Source organism: Pseudorasbora parva, chromosome 15 (assembly GCF_024679245.1).
Source record: "Pseudorasbora parva isolate DD20220531a chromosome 15, ASM2467924v1, whole genome shotgun sequence".
Taxonomy (NCBI): Eukaryota; Metazoa; Chordata; class Actinopteri; order Cypriniformes; family Gobionidae; genus Pseudorasbora; species Pseudorasbora parva.
This window is the reverse complement of record NC_090186.1, coordinates 10639432-10653638: the sequence shown is the minus strand read 5'-3', so window position 1 is coordinate 10653638 and position 14207 is coordinate 10639432. Positions and strand designations below refer to the sequence as shown.

The 14207-nt window shown below is 38.4% G+C and overlaps 1 protein-coding gene across 7 annotated transcripts in view; it reads right to left on the bottom strand.

Moving 5' to 3' along the window:
* Window positions 1–3382: 3382 nt before the first annotated feature.
* The window catches only part of cdc42bpb (CDC42 binding protein kinase beta (DMPK-like)), a 100962-nt gene continuing 90137 nt past the window's right edge, over window positions 3383–14207 (bottom strand). For 3 of the 7 annotated variants that reach the window (XM_067417093.1, XM_067417095.1, XM_067417096.1), the window contains 4 exons: window positions 12032–12226; window positions 7222–7330; window positions 7053–7123; window positions 3383–3569 (listed from right to left, as the gene is read on the bottom strand). In XM_067417093.1, the coding sequence (XP_067273194.1) occupies window positions 3441–3569; window positions 7053–7123; window positions 7222–7330; window positions 12032–12226 (504 nt within the window). In that variant the 3' untranslated portion in view covers window positions 3383–3440. The remainder of the gene's footprint in view (window positions 3570–7052; window positions 7124–7221; window positions 7331–12031; window positions 12227–14207) is intronic. The other 4 variants (XM_067417094.1, XM_067417097.1, XM_067417098.1 and 1 more) reach the window with 2 other exon arrangements.

The following is a 14207-nucleotide window of genomic DNA, read 5'->3' as shown; positions in this document are numbered from 1 at the left end:
ACACAACCGTGTAACTGCGGTGTGAAGCAGGACGTGAAACATAGGCTATGTGTGGCACACATAAAGACAGCAGGGTAAGGAAGACCCCACCCCCAAGACCAAATGTACTGAGGTACTGGTGACATCCAGCCTGTAGTAACGCATAAACGTATAGGAAGAAGCCCAACTGGCAGCAGAACAGATATCCTGCAGTGATACTCCCCTGAACAGAGCCCAAGAGGCAGCCAAGCCCCTCGTGGAATGAGCTCTGATGTTCCCTGGGGGTTGCACTCCTTTTGATTCATATGCCAAGATTATAGCAACCGCAAGCCAATGTGAGAGGCTCTGGAGAAGGTTTCTGTCCAGGATATCCCTACACTTGGCCTCATTCATCTTTCCCTCGATTGCAACCAGTCTTCCTGGCTGCCACCACCATGCTTACAGTTTGGACTGTATTGGACAGGTGATATTTTTCTCCACACATATCGCTTAGAATGAAGGCCAATAAGTTCTATCATCTCATCATACCGGAGAATCTTATTTCTTATTTAGACTTTAGTCCTTCAGGTGTTTTTTTTTTTTTTCATGCTGAGGAGGCTGCAGTGATGGTTGACTTTCTACAACTTTCTCCCATCTCCCGACAGGATCTGGAGCTCAGCCACAGTGATATTTGGGTTCTTCTTTACCTCTCTCACCAAGGCTCTTCTCCCCTGATAGCTCAGTTTGCCAGGACAGCCAGCTCTAGGAAGGGTTCTGGTCGTCCCAAACGTCTTCCATTTAAGGATTATTGAGGCCACTGTGCTCTTAGGAACATTAGGTGCAGCAGAAATGTTATTGTACCCTTGGCCAGATCTGTGCACAATTCTGTCTCGGAGCTATTTAGGCAGTTCCTTTGACCTCATGATTCTCATTTGCTTTGACATACACTGTGAGCTGTAAGGTCCTATATAGACAGGTGTGTGGCTTTCCTAATCAAGTCCAATAAGTATAACCAAATACATCTGGATCAGAAGAAACCTGAGTTAAATATGAGTGTCACAGCAAAGGGTCTTAGGTTTCAGGAGATGAGGAATAAAGATTGGATAGGGAAAACTCTGGCTTCGTGTGGAAGTGGCTATATGACTTCAAAACAATCTGGCCTTCCAGGAGCCAGTCAAATTTCAACAAGTAACCTCACTAAAACTAAATCCATACTTCTTGAGTAAATGAATGTGTACTGAATTTTGTGGAAATCCTCCACAAGGCGGCGATATCATCAGGTAACACCCCGAGCTCTAATAAGCATGCATCTCATTGATGTTCATAAAAAAAAAAAAAACAGAATTATTATTTAATAATTGCTATTAAATTTATTAAAATTATTACAATTTAATTATTTTAATAAATGCTGTATACCAGATCTTTCCACATATCTGCTTTAACCTAGATCACAGAAATATAAGTTGCCAAACATAAATGTAATGGGGTCCAATTAAGAGACAATTCAAACTTTATGCTTGGCACTGGTTCCTATTGTCTGTATCTGCATTTTTTATATTGCATCAATATAGGATATAGTAAAACAGAGTTTTTTTGAGGTTTTAGACAAAACAATAATGTCCCAATGTGCATTCATCAGTTAATATTAATTATCAAAAAGAAACTTGCATTTAAAATATAATTTGGTCAAAAATGTTTTGCAATGTAAATGTTATGCGATGTAATTCATGGTTATGCAACAGTCCAAACGGCTTACTCAAATAAAAACTCTGGTATTTGACCATAGTGTCATATTTTCAGTAGTTAGTCAAACGAGACTTGTACACAGTTAACGTTGACTTAAAATGACCAAAGAATAATTTTAGCCTAGATATGAATGATTCCTTTTCAACAACAAAAAAAGCACAACAGGTACTCTTTTATTGTTTGTTCAAATTCATGTGGCTAACAAGTCAATAATTACAAAGATTTCAACCTGTGATTCTTTTTTTTTTTAAGTAAAAGCAGTAGTGTTCTGAGGATAAACTTCCATCTGATGAAGCGGACAAGTGAAGTATGGGTGGGGAAGGAGGTACAGGTAAAACCATTCACACAAAATTATTTCCTTGGACTAAAAAATGTGCAAGTGTTTTACAGTATTTCAGAAAGGAGGGGGACAACTTAATACATTACAGTCAGCCTCATCAAAACCACTGAAATGCTTTAGCGGACAGTTTATTACTGAAATGGAAGTTGGCACCGAAGGCACACTTGAGTGATAATGGATATGCCGGCCATGCATGCGGATCTTAAGCATGTCAACAAACAAACTCATATCAGCGTTCAGATAGGAGTCTTTAACAGTGACGGTCCCACATGGCTGCTCACATGTGTCAAACATAAACCAGAATCAGAGCATGGCTATGGAGAGATAACCTTATCACATATATATTTTTTATCCTTTATTTTTAAATAGAGCACACAAAGCAGCAGCAGCAGCTTAAGATGAACTACTGAAATCCTATGAATATTTGTAGCTGTGTGCCGTTCTCTTTTGTATTATTATTATTATAACACTTATCTATATGTAAAGTCTTCATTTCTGTTGCTTTCTTTTTTTCTCCGGGTGATAAGCTGAACTATCTTTGTGGGAAACATCTAAGTTAAAACATGAATATTATAAAGGCTGATTTAAATGCAGAACTGGAGAAAGAGAAAGGGGAGTTATATGACAATGAAAGTGCCCTCTGGTTTGGCTTCAAACCCCCAAAGTCTGTGTCGCCGATCTATTGCTCATGAGATGAGGCGAGACGTTTCACAAATCTGTGACGAATCATGTTACGTGTCCAATTGGTTTATACAAGAAAGTCACAGTCCTATACCATCCTCAGTTCCTGTCTTCCCGATACGCTCCTCTCTTCGGCCCGCTTGATGAGTGTTCCTGATAATATACCTTTAAAAACAGCATAAGAAGTCTCTTTCCCCTCATTTCGTTACTTTGAAGGGAAGCTAAGAATCCAGAAGCAATTCTGACACAGCAGATGTAATGCATGATCATTTACTAAAGTAAATAAAAATAATTAAAAAACAAAAAAAACTTGCAGGAGCATGTCACAAAATTAAGATTTAAAATAAAATAAAAGTCCATTATACTGCTAATCTGACTCAGTTAGTGTAATACAATGACATTTCCACCAGGGGGGGCTGTTATCTTTTTTTTTTTTCCCTCCTTTTTTTTTTTTTTTGATGGCTCTGATGCGCTCAGGTGTTTTGTCTAAGCCTGCCGGCCAAAACCCAACACTTTCCCCTTGTGGCGATTGGTGCGTCTACCCAGCTGTAGGATTTGGGGGTAAACCTTTGGCCCTTGTGTTGGGTGAGCAGGAGACTTGGAAGAGTCTTGGCACTTTTTAGTGAGTCCTAGCAGAGCGGATTGATATGGGGGGGGGGGGGGGGGGGCCTAGGGTGTGTGCAGGGTGGGGGAGAAAAAAAGGAGTCATCCTTTTTCAGCCGTCCAGTGATTGATCCAGGCTGTCCAGAGTGAGCTGACTGCGGTGGGGAGAGTTGGGGCTCGGGGGGCTGCTGGGGTTGGAGCTGTTGGAGGGGGTGGAATGTTTGGTCGAATCAGAGTCGGGCTACAAGGAGAAAGGAAAAAAAAAAACACGTTTAGCATATAATTTTCTTGTCGTCCATTTCGTTTTCAAATTCTTGCCAAGTACAAAATGCCTGGGTGGGTTTTTACAGCAGTGTTACTATTGTTAAAAGGGACCCACTTTATATTAGGTGGCCTTAACTACTTTGTACTAACATTTTAATGAATCATTTGTCACAATGCACTTATTGTGTAAATGCATGTTTAAGTACATAGTAGTTAAGGCCACCTAATATAAAGTGTTAAAGGGACCGTTAAAGGGATAGTTCACCCAAAAATGAAAATTACCCTATGATTTACTCACCCCCAATCCATCCTAGGTGTACATGACTTTCTTCTTTCAGACAAATACAATCAGTTATATTTAAAAATGTATTTTCTAAGCAATATAATGGCAGCCCAAAATTTGAAGCCCAAAAAAGTGCATCCATCCATCATAAAAGTAATACACACGACTCCGGGGCTTTAATAAAGGCTTTCTTACGATGGTCTAGTAGTGCAGCCGTACTAAATTAAACCACAACACAACGAAATCATGACAACACAATGGAAATGCTCCCGACCATGAAGGGGCTCTCAGAGTGTGGTAAAGTTAGTTTACCTCGCCATTGCTCTATAGATTGGCCAGTCTTACAAAGATATACACACCACCATCAGTTTTAAGTGTGTAACCATTATATATCAACATGAAATATCAATTCAAACTCACCTACATGCATTATAGCTGCATATTTATGCTCGAAAACGCTTTTCCTTGGCATCATGGCACTTGATGCCCAAGGGAACGTCTGCCAATTCCACCAAGTGGTTGAAACGTATACATTTATGAATTAAAATAAAAAAAAATTGGTTTAACTTTTTAAATTCCAATGTTGTTTATTACTGTTGAGTCAGTTTCTTTTACAATCCAACCAAGCTGTGGAATTTTAACATGTCTGTTTTTAAATGTTAAATGTAATTTTAATTCATACAAATTATATGTTTCAACTGCATGGTGCAATTGACAGACGTTCCCTTGGGCATCAAGCACCGTGATAGCGAGGAAAAGCGCTACCGAATATAAATATGCAGATATAATGCAAGTAGGTGATTTTGAATTGATATTTCATGTCGTTATACAATGGTTACACACTTAGAACTGATCGTAGTGTTTATATCTTTGTAAGACTGGCCAGTCTATAGAGCAATGGCAAGGAAGACTAACTTTCGCTGTTATCCGGTCGGCTAAACTCCGAACACATCTTCCCTTTTTAAGAATGACTTCAGTGCCGTTCTTTGTTCTTTTCTCAGAGAAAAGCTTAACTCCAAGTCTTTCAGAGTTGCGGTCAAAGCTGATTTAAAAGACCTCCGTTCACCAGTTTCTGTGTTTACTAGAAGCACGCAAACGCAACTCGGCCGTCATTATGTTAAGCCCCGCCCACCGACTCTATACACAACGTGATTGGCCCGAGCTGTTTTTGCCGTTTACAGCTCAGAAGTGTATTGAGATTTGCTAGATGATGCACTCGGCAAATTAGATTTGCTGCCGCTAGGGTGCGTCTAGATTTCTAGGCTAGTTTAATTCTTGTGTTGTGGCTTGATTCCGTTGTGTTGTCGTTTGATTCCGTTGTGTTGTCGTTTAATTCCGTTGTGTTGTCGTTTGATTCCGTTGTGTTGTCGTTTAATTCCGTTGTGTTGTCGTTTAATTCCGTTGTGTTGTCGTTTAATTCCGTTGTGTTGTCGTTTAATTCCGTTGTGTTGTCGTTTAATTCCGTTGTGTTGTGGTTTAATTAAGTTGTGTTGTGGTTTAATTAAGTTGTGTTGTGGTTTAATTAAGTTGTGTTGTGGTTTAATTAAGTTGTGTTGTGGTTTAATTAAGTTGTGTTGTGGTTTAATTAAGTTGTGTTGTGGTTTAATTAAGTTGTGTTGTGGTTTAATTAAGTTGTGTTGTGGTTTAATTAAGTTGTGTTGTGGTTTAATTCCATTGAGTAGTGGTTTAATACCGCTGAGTTTTGGTTTAACTCCGTTGTGTTTTGGTTAAATTCCGCTGAGTTTTGGTTTAACTCCGTTGTGTTTTGGTTAAATTCCGCTGAGTTTTGGTTTAACTCCGTTATGTTGTGGTTTAATTCCGCTGAGTTTTGGTTTAACTCTGTTGTGTTGTGGTTTAATTCCGCTGAGTTTTGGTTTAATTCCGTTGTGTTGTGGTTTAATTCTGTTGTGGTTTAATTAAGTTGTGTTGTGGTTTAATTCCGTTGTGTTGTGGTTTAATTCCGCGGAGTTTTGGTTTAATTCTGTTGTGGTTTAATTAAGTTGTGTTGTGGTTTAATTCCGCGGAGTTTTGGTTTAATTCTGTTGTGGTTTAATTAAGTTGTGTTATGGTTTAATTCCATTGTGTTGTGGTTTAATTCCATTTTGTTGTGTCGATTTCTTTGTGTTGTGGTTTAATTCCGTTGTGTTGTGATTTCGTTGTGTTGTGGTTTAATTCAGATATGTTGTGGTGATTTCGTTGTGTTGTGGTTTAATTCCGTTTTGTTGTGGTTTAAATCCGTTGTGTTGTGGCAATTCCGTTGTGTTGTGGCCATTTCGTTGTGTTGTGTGTTTCGATTTTGTAATATATAAAATATCTAGCTACCGGCGAACCACCTTCCATAATCAACTTACAGGAAGCTAGATATTTTACTTTATAATGTGTTAAATATGGATATTTTTCTTACATATACTTATCGATTCACTTCAGAAGGCCTTTATTAACCCCCCGGAGCCGTATGGATTAATTTTGAAATGGATGGATGCACCATTCACTGCCATTATAATGATTGGAAGAGCCATGACATATTTCAATATAACTCTGATTGTATTTGTCTGAAAGAAGAATGCCAAATACACCTAGGATGACTTAAGGGATGGTAATTTTTTGGTAAACTTCCCCTTTAACTAAAACTAAAAAATAAATAAAATATAAAATATAAATATTAAATGAAAAACTTTAAAGTTACAAAAAGTTACTTAGACCACTAAAACCTAAATAAATAGTTGAACAGAAATTTGAGAAGAAAAAATTATAAAAATGGCAAAGCTTGAAGTAGAATTAAGTTGAAATATTATGACTACTAAAAATAAAACTGAAATAAAATAAATTAAAGCTAAATAAATAAATAAATTAAGCAGATAATAAAATGACAATCTTATACAAAAATTTATCAAAAAAAAAAATCAAAGCCAATTCAAAATATTAAACAAATAAAATAAAAGTACATAAATACTATTAAAATAACACCGTTTTACAGCTGTAGTATGTATTACTGTGAGAACTGGGGCAGAGTTATTACAGACCACAAAATCAGGACACAAGGAAACTGGCTCAGTAGACGAAAGCACTTCAAAGCTCCTCTAACCATCCATCATGTCCTCTCGAGCAGCGAGTGAAATAAAACCATATTTGACAATCACGGGGGAGGTCATTAAGGTAGATGACAGATGTTCTTACCTCTCTCTCATAGTCTTGATCTTGATCAGAAATACTGCGAGATGACCCTGCTCCTCCAAAATCTCCTCCTCCTTTAAACAAAGTACACATTTCAGGCATACAGAAGGGTAAGCCGGTGTGTATTGTCTTGTCTGTGCTGGTCTGTGTGTGTTTAAGGAACGACACCCACCTGAGGCAGTGCGGGTGATGTGGGTCTTACTCCTCTGTTGCCGTGAGATGCTGGACAGAGGCCGTGGCTTGTCTTTAGATAGGTCGTCCTGAGAAGAGGGCATCACACTCTGCAGCAGAGATACAACAAGTCAAACAAACCGAGTAGGCCACAGTAAACGGACTGCACATCTTCTTAAATTAGAAGACGCAAACTTTTGGTTAATGCACAAAGACAACATTTTGGCTGCATCCGAAATCGCACACTGCCGTACTCTTATTCGGCTTTCTAGTATGTGACACAAGTAGTGTGTCCCAAATTCATAGTACTCATAAAAGAGTAGGCAAAAAGATGACCTACTTCTTCCACCAAGATTCTGAAATGAGCTGTGCATAAGATTGAAACTTTACTATTCCATGAGCAAGCGTTCTGCACGTCCTGAAAAGTGAAGCCAAAGCGCCTCGATCTTAAGCCCCCCAGGGGGTTGGTCCCGGTATAGCTCATAAACCTCGCCCCTTCATGTATTCTAATGTGACGCGAGACAAACTAAATCAAATTACACCTCAAATCCTTTTTTCACAAGGTGGTTTATGTCATTTTACGTAGTTTTTATTTTTATAAGTTAATTGTCCGGTTTTTTTAAAATAAGTTTGGTTTTAGTTAGCGATCTGATGCTATAAAAAGAGGGGTGTGATGTCATGATTGACAGCTTCTCCGAGCAGTTGTCAATGAAGCACCAACAGATTTTTTTTCTGGGATTTTCAGATTGGAACCTTAAATTTAATTTGTATATTTCCATTACAGTTTATTTCACACTAACATGAGTTGTTCTGACTGCAGCTAACAGATAGTGCAGGAGTATGGGCAGGGTTTTGATATCGTAGCTCTACTTCCTCCGGATTCACGAAAATCTTCTTAAGAAAGAAGTTAGGAAGCTGCTGCCCGTAACTTTTTGGGGATAAAAATTATTCAAAATAAATTTGAGCAAGTACATAACCCCCGGGGTTCAAAACTATCTGCTTACTGTAGCTCGATTTACAGCAGTAAGCTTGTAACAATGTGTTTAATTCCAGTGGTACTGGTGGATTTCTGCGGGAATTTCAAGCATATCTTTGCGTCATTGCGTCACATCTGTACACATAAAGGAGTCCCAGTTGGCAGGTTATATTGCTCCATTTCAGAGCGGATGCAAAAGCAAGGATAAAAAGGGCTTTTAAAGGTGGCATGAACTCCGTGTTTTGAAAGGGTTTTTAAGCTTTTTTTCCTGCTGGAAAGGTAAGACATTTCAATGGTTAAATTAGTCTATGTTACAGTAGCAATTTCTTTTGCATAATTAATTCCCTTACAGAGTTTTCTTTGTTGTGCCTTTCTTGTTTTATGAATGTTATGGTAAACATCAATTCTTTTTTAATTCACCTCTAACGTTACTCCACACTGCAAAGAAATGAAAACTGAACTACTGGTAGCCCTAATGGACATTAAATGTAGTCATGCATTGCTGGTGTTAACCTTAACATTTCGAAATTTTTTAATTTGCATGGTTTGACGTTGATATGATAAACGATTGTCAGATATAATCATTGTGATTTTTTGCAATGCTTTTCCCCCCTTAGTTGGTCAGAACAAAAGTGGATGAGCTACTTAAGTGTTCAGATGGCATTATTATGTCAGTCATACTTTCAAACAGTAGAGTCTGTGTTTGTGAATGAAAGTATCCACAACAGCACAGTGACTGACAGCTGCTCATTCTCCTCTAAACATTGGATTCCTCCGCGCTGTGTCGACCGAGGCACAACTCACGTAAAGTTGATAATTCTCCAGAATAACTGCAATTGCAGTTTTCGAACAGAGATGGCGACAGAGCTTTAAGAAAATTGAATGTTCCTAAGTGCAATTCTTGAAAAATTCTTAAGTCAAATATTTTCTTAACGTCTTAATTTTTTACTTAAGAAGAAAATTATTGGTGTTTTTTTATTGAAAGATATTACTGAAGACTCACTGAATGAAAAACGCCTCAAAGCGCATCTTTTTGGGCTTCCTGCAGATTACTGTAGATATCATCATAAGTGTGCAGACTATTTTTCATCGTGACTGGCTTGACGGGAGTAAATCAGTGTTTTTAATGTGCGGTGTAGGTAAAATCTGTATTTTATAAGAGCCTAGTCGTTTATCAAGAATGCTGCTCAGTTACCAAAGATCGGTCGTTAGATCTACACAAGAAGAATCATATCTCAGAGACATCCAAGCCCGCGGCAGACGTCAGAAGAACTGGCCGAGGAAAGGCTGCTCTCGGCGGGGTTAACGAGCGCTGAACACCCGCTGACCACCTGGATCTCAACTCCAAAACCGCTAGATAAAATTGTCAAAAAGGCGCTCTCTTTATAAATAAACCACATATTTAATCTTTAAACAAGTACATTCAAGCCTGAAAAAGTCTTAAAACTACCATTTGTGTCACAATAACAGCAGTATTTTTAAATTACGTGGAGTTTCTCGTCCAATATTGTCTTGCTGGTTGGTGCGTGCTTTGCTGGTTTTATACTCTTCCATATGGTACTATTAGTTATAAATATTATATTTAGCTAGCTATGTTGTATAATATCTGAAACAACCCAATAAATTATTAAACATCTTACATTTGGGTATTTAAGATAGGTTGGAGGTTATCCTAACTTTAAGAAGTTATTTACAATGATTTTTAAGAACATTCTTTTCGTGAATAAGAATACCTCTTAAATTTGATCTTAAGACCAATCATAAGAAAAAAGTAGGGCTGGGACTTTAACACGTTAATTAAGATTAATTAATTACAGGACTTTAAAGCGTTAATTAAGATTAATTACGCAAAAAATACATAATTTTAACCACACTTATTTTTGCACCGCGGAACGTTTTTCAATGAATGAGTTTCGACGGACCGATTATACTGGAACACCAACTCGCGTTCATGAATGGTTCATGAGACGAGTCACGACAACAACACATGAATGAAGAAGCTGATGAGACCGCTTTGCTTGGCCCCGTGGATGGGAAATTTTGTTTTAAAAAAACGAAAGGATGGAAGCGTCGACAAGAGCAAGGTTGTGTGCAAGCTTTACAATAAGGAATTTGCGTATCACCGCAGCACATCGAGCCTCAAATATCACAAATATGCTTTTGCTACACTTAATGGCAAACATTGCACTGGTCTGCTGGACTGAAATAAATAAACAATATTTTGTTGATTAAGCTTATGTATTCAGTCATTATTCAAAGGTATACTAAAAATCAATGTGAAAAATGACGTTATTTCTCACTGTTCTCAGGCCAAATATTTATATGCAATTAAAATGCGAATAATTTCGATTAATTAATTACAAAGCCTCTAATTAATTAGATTAATTTTTTTAATCGAGTCCCGGCCCTAGAAAAAAGATAAGAAAATTTTCTTTAACGTTTTTTTATTTTTTATTTTTTTTTTACAGTTTATGCCCATGAGTAGCCTGACAAGCCAGACCCACATCAAGATGTTTGGTCTGGAAACTCAACATTGACAGCTCAATCCGAGGGGCGGGATAAACGGTTGTCTTTCAAACTCCCTCTGCACGCGATAGGATAGCGCTACAACCAACCAGAGCATTGAAGAAGATGAAGCGGAGCTAGTTGACAGATTTAACTTTCGCCCTCCGACTATCTGGTCGACGAAACTCCTAACACATCTTCCCTTCTTAAGAATGAGTTCAGTGCCGTTCTCTGTTCTTTTCTCAAAGAAAAGCTTAACTCCAAGTCTTCCAGAGTCATGATTCGAAAGACTGCTGTTCGCCAGCTTCTTTGTTTACAAGTAGCACACAGAACCGCCACAACTCTGCCGTCATTATGTTAAGGCTGCCCGCCGACTCTATAGACGATGTGATTGGCCTGACCAGAGTTTGTTTTTTTCTAGCTCTCAATCCAACGAAGAGTTGCTAGACTACACAGGCTGCAAATTAGATTTGCTGCTGCTAGTGTGCGGCTAGATTTCTAGGCTAGCCCATGAGGCCAAGGAAGAGAATTTGTGAATGGCAGTGACACGATGCAACTGATGCTGGTAGTGGTAGGTCACATGATAAGGGCAAATTGGTGAACATAGCATGTCCAGATTACATTCATAACTACATAGAATATACTTTTTTAGTGGTCGTGAAGTAATTACTTATTCAAAAGTACTTACTCGAGAGTATGCAATTTCAGATGCAGCCATCTTTTGTGAATATTTTGTGTTAATTACAAGTCAACCTCAATTAAAGGCATTTTTGAGCATTATTTAGAAAGGGCTGTTAGAACATATGTTTTGTCAATAACTGCAATAATACGTTATTGAGAATTCTTTTGGCCTCAACAATCGTGTAGTGAAAATCTGATAATGTAACAGCCCTGATTTGGAAACAATTTCACGTTATTGAGCGATTGTAGTTTCCTTCCAAGTACAATTTTTACGATTAGTAGCAATCTTTTCAAAACTGTGTATTCTAACATTTAATAAGTTTATGTTTTACTTTAAAAAAAGTTTAACATTAGCATGTTGCTAAGCAAACAGTACAGAAAAACATTTTTTGCTCATTTTTTTACTGAAAATAGGTAGTCAAATTATAAACGAAGTGTTAAGTGGCATTCAATTCCTTAAATGGCTCATTTGAAACATTTTCACTACCCAAAAAACAATCAGAGTTCAAGCTCGAACAAATAGTTCAGCAGGACAGGGATGGTTTAACATAGGAGAAGAGGGAGGAAAGGAAGTCCAGGGCCTGGAGGGTATGGGGAATGGGAGGGAAGAGGAAGTGGGGTGGGGAGGGGAGGGGTGTTGCTAGCCTACCCTTCCCAGGGAGGATGTGGAAGGAGAGGAGGAGGAAGAGGAGAACTGAAGTAGGCTCTGCTGGGAAGAAGGCTCTTTCTGCAGATAGAGCCCGGCAGAGACGGTACTCATGTGATAGACGTGCTCAAAGTTGGTCGGAGGGGAGATCAGGGCATGGTGGCGAGAGGATGAGGGGGAGGGAGTCTCGCTCTGCTGCTGCCACGGCAACCAGAGGACAGAGCGAATCCACGACCAGAGCGAAAACAGAAGGAGAGACATGAACAGGAAAGAGAGACAGAGAAAAGGGTGTGAGGGTGGAAGAGTGGGGCTGGCTGGCTGGCTTTGAAGAAGAAACATGCAGAGAGTAGGGAAAGATTTTGGCGCTGTGCAGTAAAATGAAAGAAAAGGATGTTAGGATGAGTAATAAAACCCTGGAAATCAAATGGCGAGTCCAAACAGCACTTCTGAAAATGATCACAAACCCAACTGTGCAAAACTCTACCACTGAAGAGCAAGACTCAATTTGACCAGCAGAGACTCATTTATTAATAGGGTTGGTCATTAATTGTTTCAAACCCGTAAGACCTTCGTTCATCTTCAGAACACAAATGAAGATATTTTTGATGAAATCGTAGAGCTTTCTGATTCCACATAGACAGCCACGTTACCACTTACATATCCCAGAAAGGTAGTAAAGACATCGTAAAAATAGAATGTTATGAAGCGACAAGAAACATTTGTCAAAAGCAAAAATAACTAATTTATTCAACAATTTCTTCTCTTCTGTGTCAGTCTCCTGCATCAGCATCCCGCACAAGTCGTAGTGCTCAGGTGAGGCGTCGGCCAATACAGAGCTGGCGTTCTGATGTAGAACAAAGGGAAGGCCTGCACTGTGTTTACTATGTCAACAGTGTAGAAGTCTGACACAGACAGAAGAAATTGTTGAATACAGTTATTTTTGTTTGTTATTATAAAAAGTATTCTCGTCGCTTCATAACATTAAGGTTGAACCACGGGAGGAGTCACATGGACTATTTTAACAATGTCTACTAACTTTCTGGGCCTTGAAAGTAGTGATAATGTGGGTAATGTAGTTGCTGTCTATGTGGGGTCAGAAAGCTCTCGGGTTTCATCAAAAATGTATGTTCTGAAGATGAACGAAGGTATTAAAGGTTTGGCGCGGCATGAGAGTGAGCAATTTAAGACAATTTAAATTTTTGGGTGAACGAACCCTTTAAAACCGCCTTGTGCTGCTCATTAAGCGCTCAAACCTGAAAGTTTACCTGATTTTCTCATTTAGGAGGCCAATTTAAAAAACAGCTTATAGTGAATCAACTGCATAATCAGTTGTCCTCGAAAACCATAAGCTGTGACCATTTTTAATAAAACGTTTTTCTGAGGCGGCATGATTGCGGTCCACTAAATGGCCTTTATAAGCAATACAATAATACAAGAATAACAGAACTATTAAATAAAGCTCAATCTATTTTTACTATACACACTCACACACACATTATATTTTAAAAAAAACTTTAAAAAGAAGTGCGTATCTTCACCTACACTGTCACTCAACAACCAGTTAATTAGCAGACTGATGCATGTCTCAACGTAAAAAGTTAAATTCCCTAAAAAGAACATGCTGATAAGAGCAATTCGCTTGGGAATCGTTTGGACTGAGCTGGACAGGCTGTATGCTTTTAATTCACTAAGAAGAACGAATCATTTGTTCAGAATCTGTAATCAGACTGCAATGGCTGTCCTTTAAGTTTTGTGATGTAGCAATGTTGAATAGTACAAAAAAATAAAGAAAATAACAAAGTATATATGTTCTGTTCCATGGTATGAATAAAAATGAAAATGGTCTAAATAAAATGTGGGTCTCTGATTTCTCCTGACCTAACTGGAATGGTGTTTGGTTAATTTTGCTCCTGGGGACCGCATAGCGAAACACACCTGTTTCAAGTACTGTCTCATTAGTAGCGGCTCCATGACCTGAACTGGATGTGTCAGATTGGTGAAACGCCTAAAAGAGTCGGAAGGAAACTCAGGCAGCTGAGTTTAAAGCAGCACTAGTTAACTTTTCAACCTTCATAATATATTTTCAAGACTCTTTGGATGATACATCGACTTACAATAGGTTGAATGACACGTCTGCCATAGCCTGATGGGGTCTGTATCGGCTTGTAAACGTGAGCAT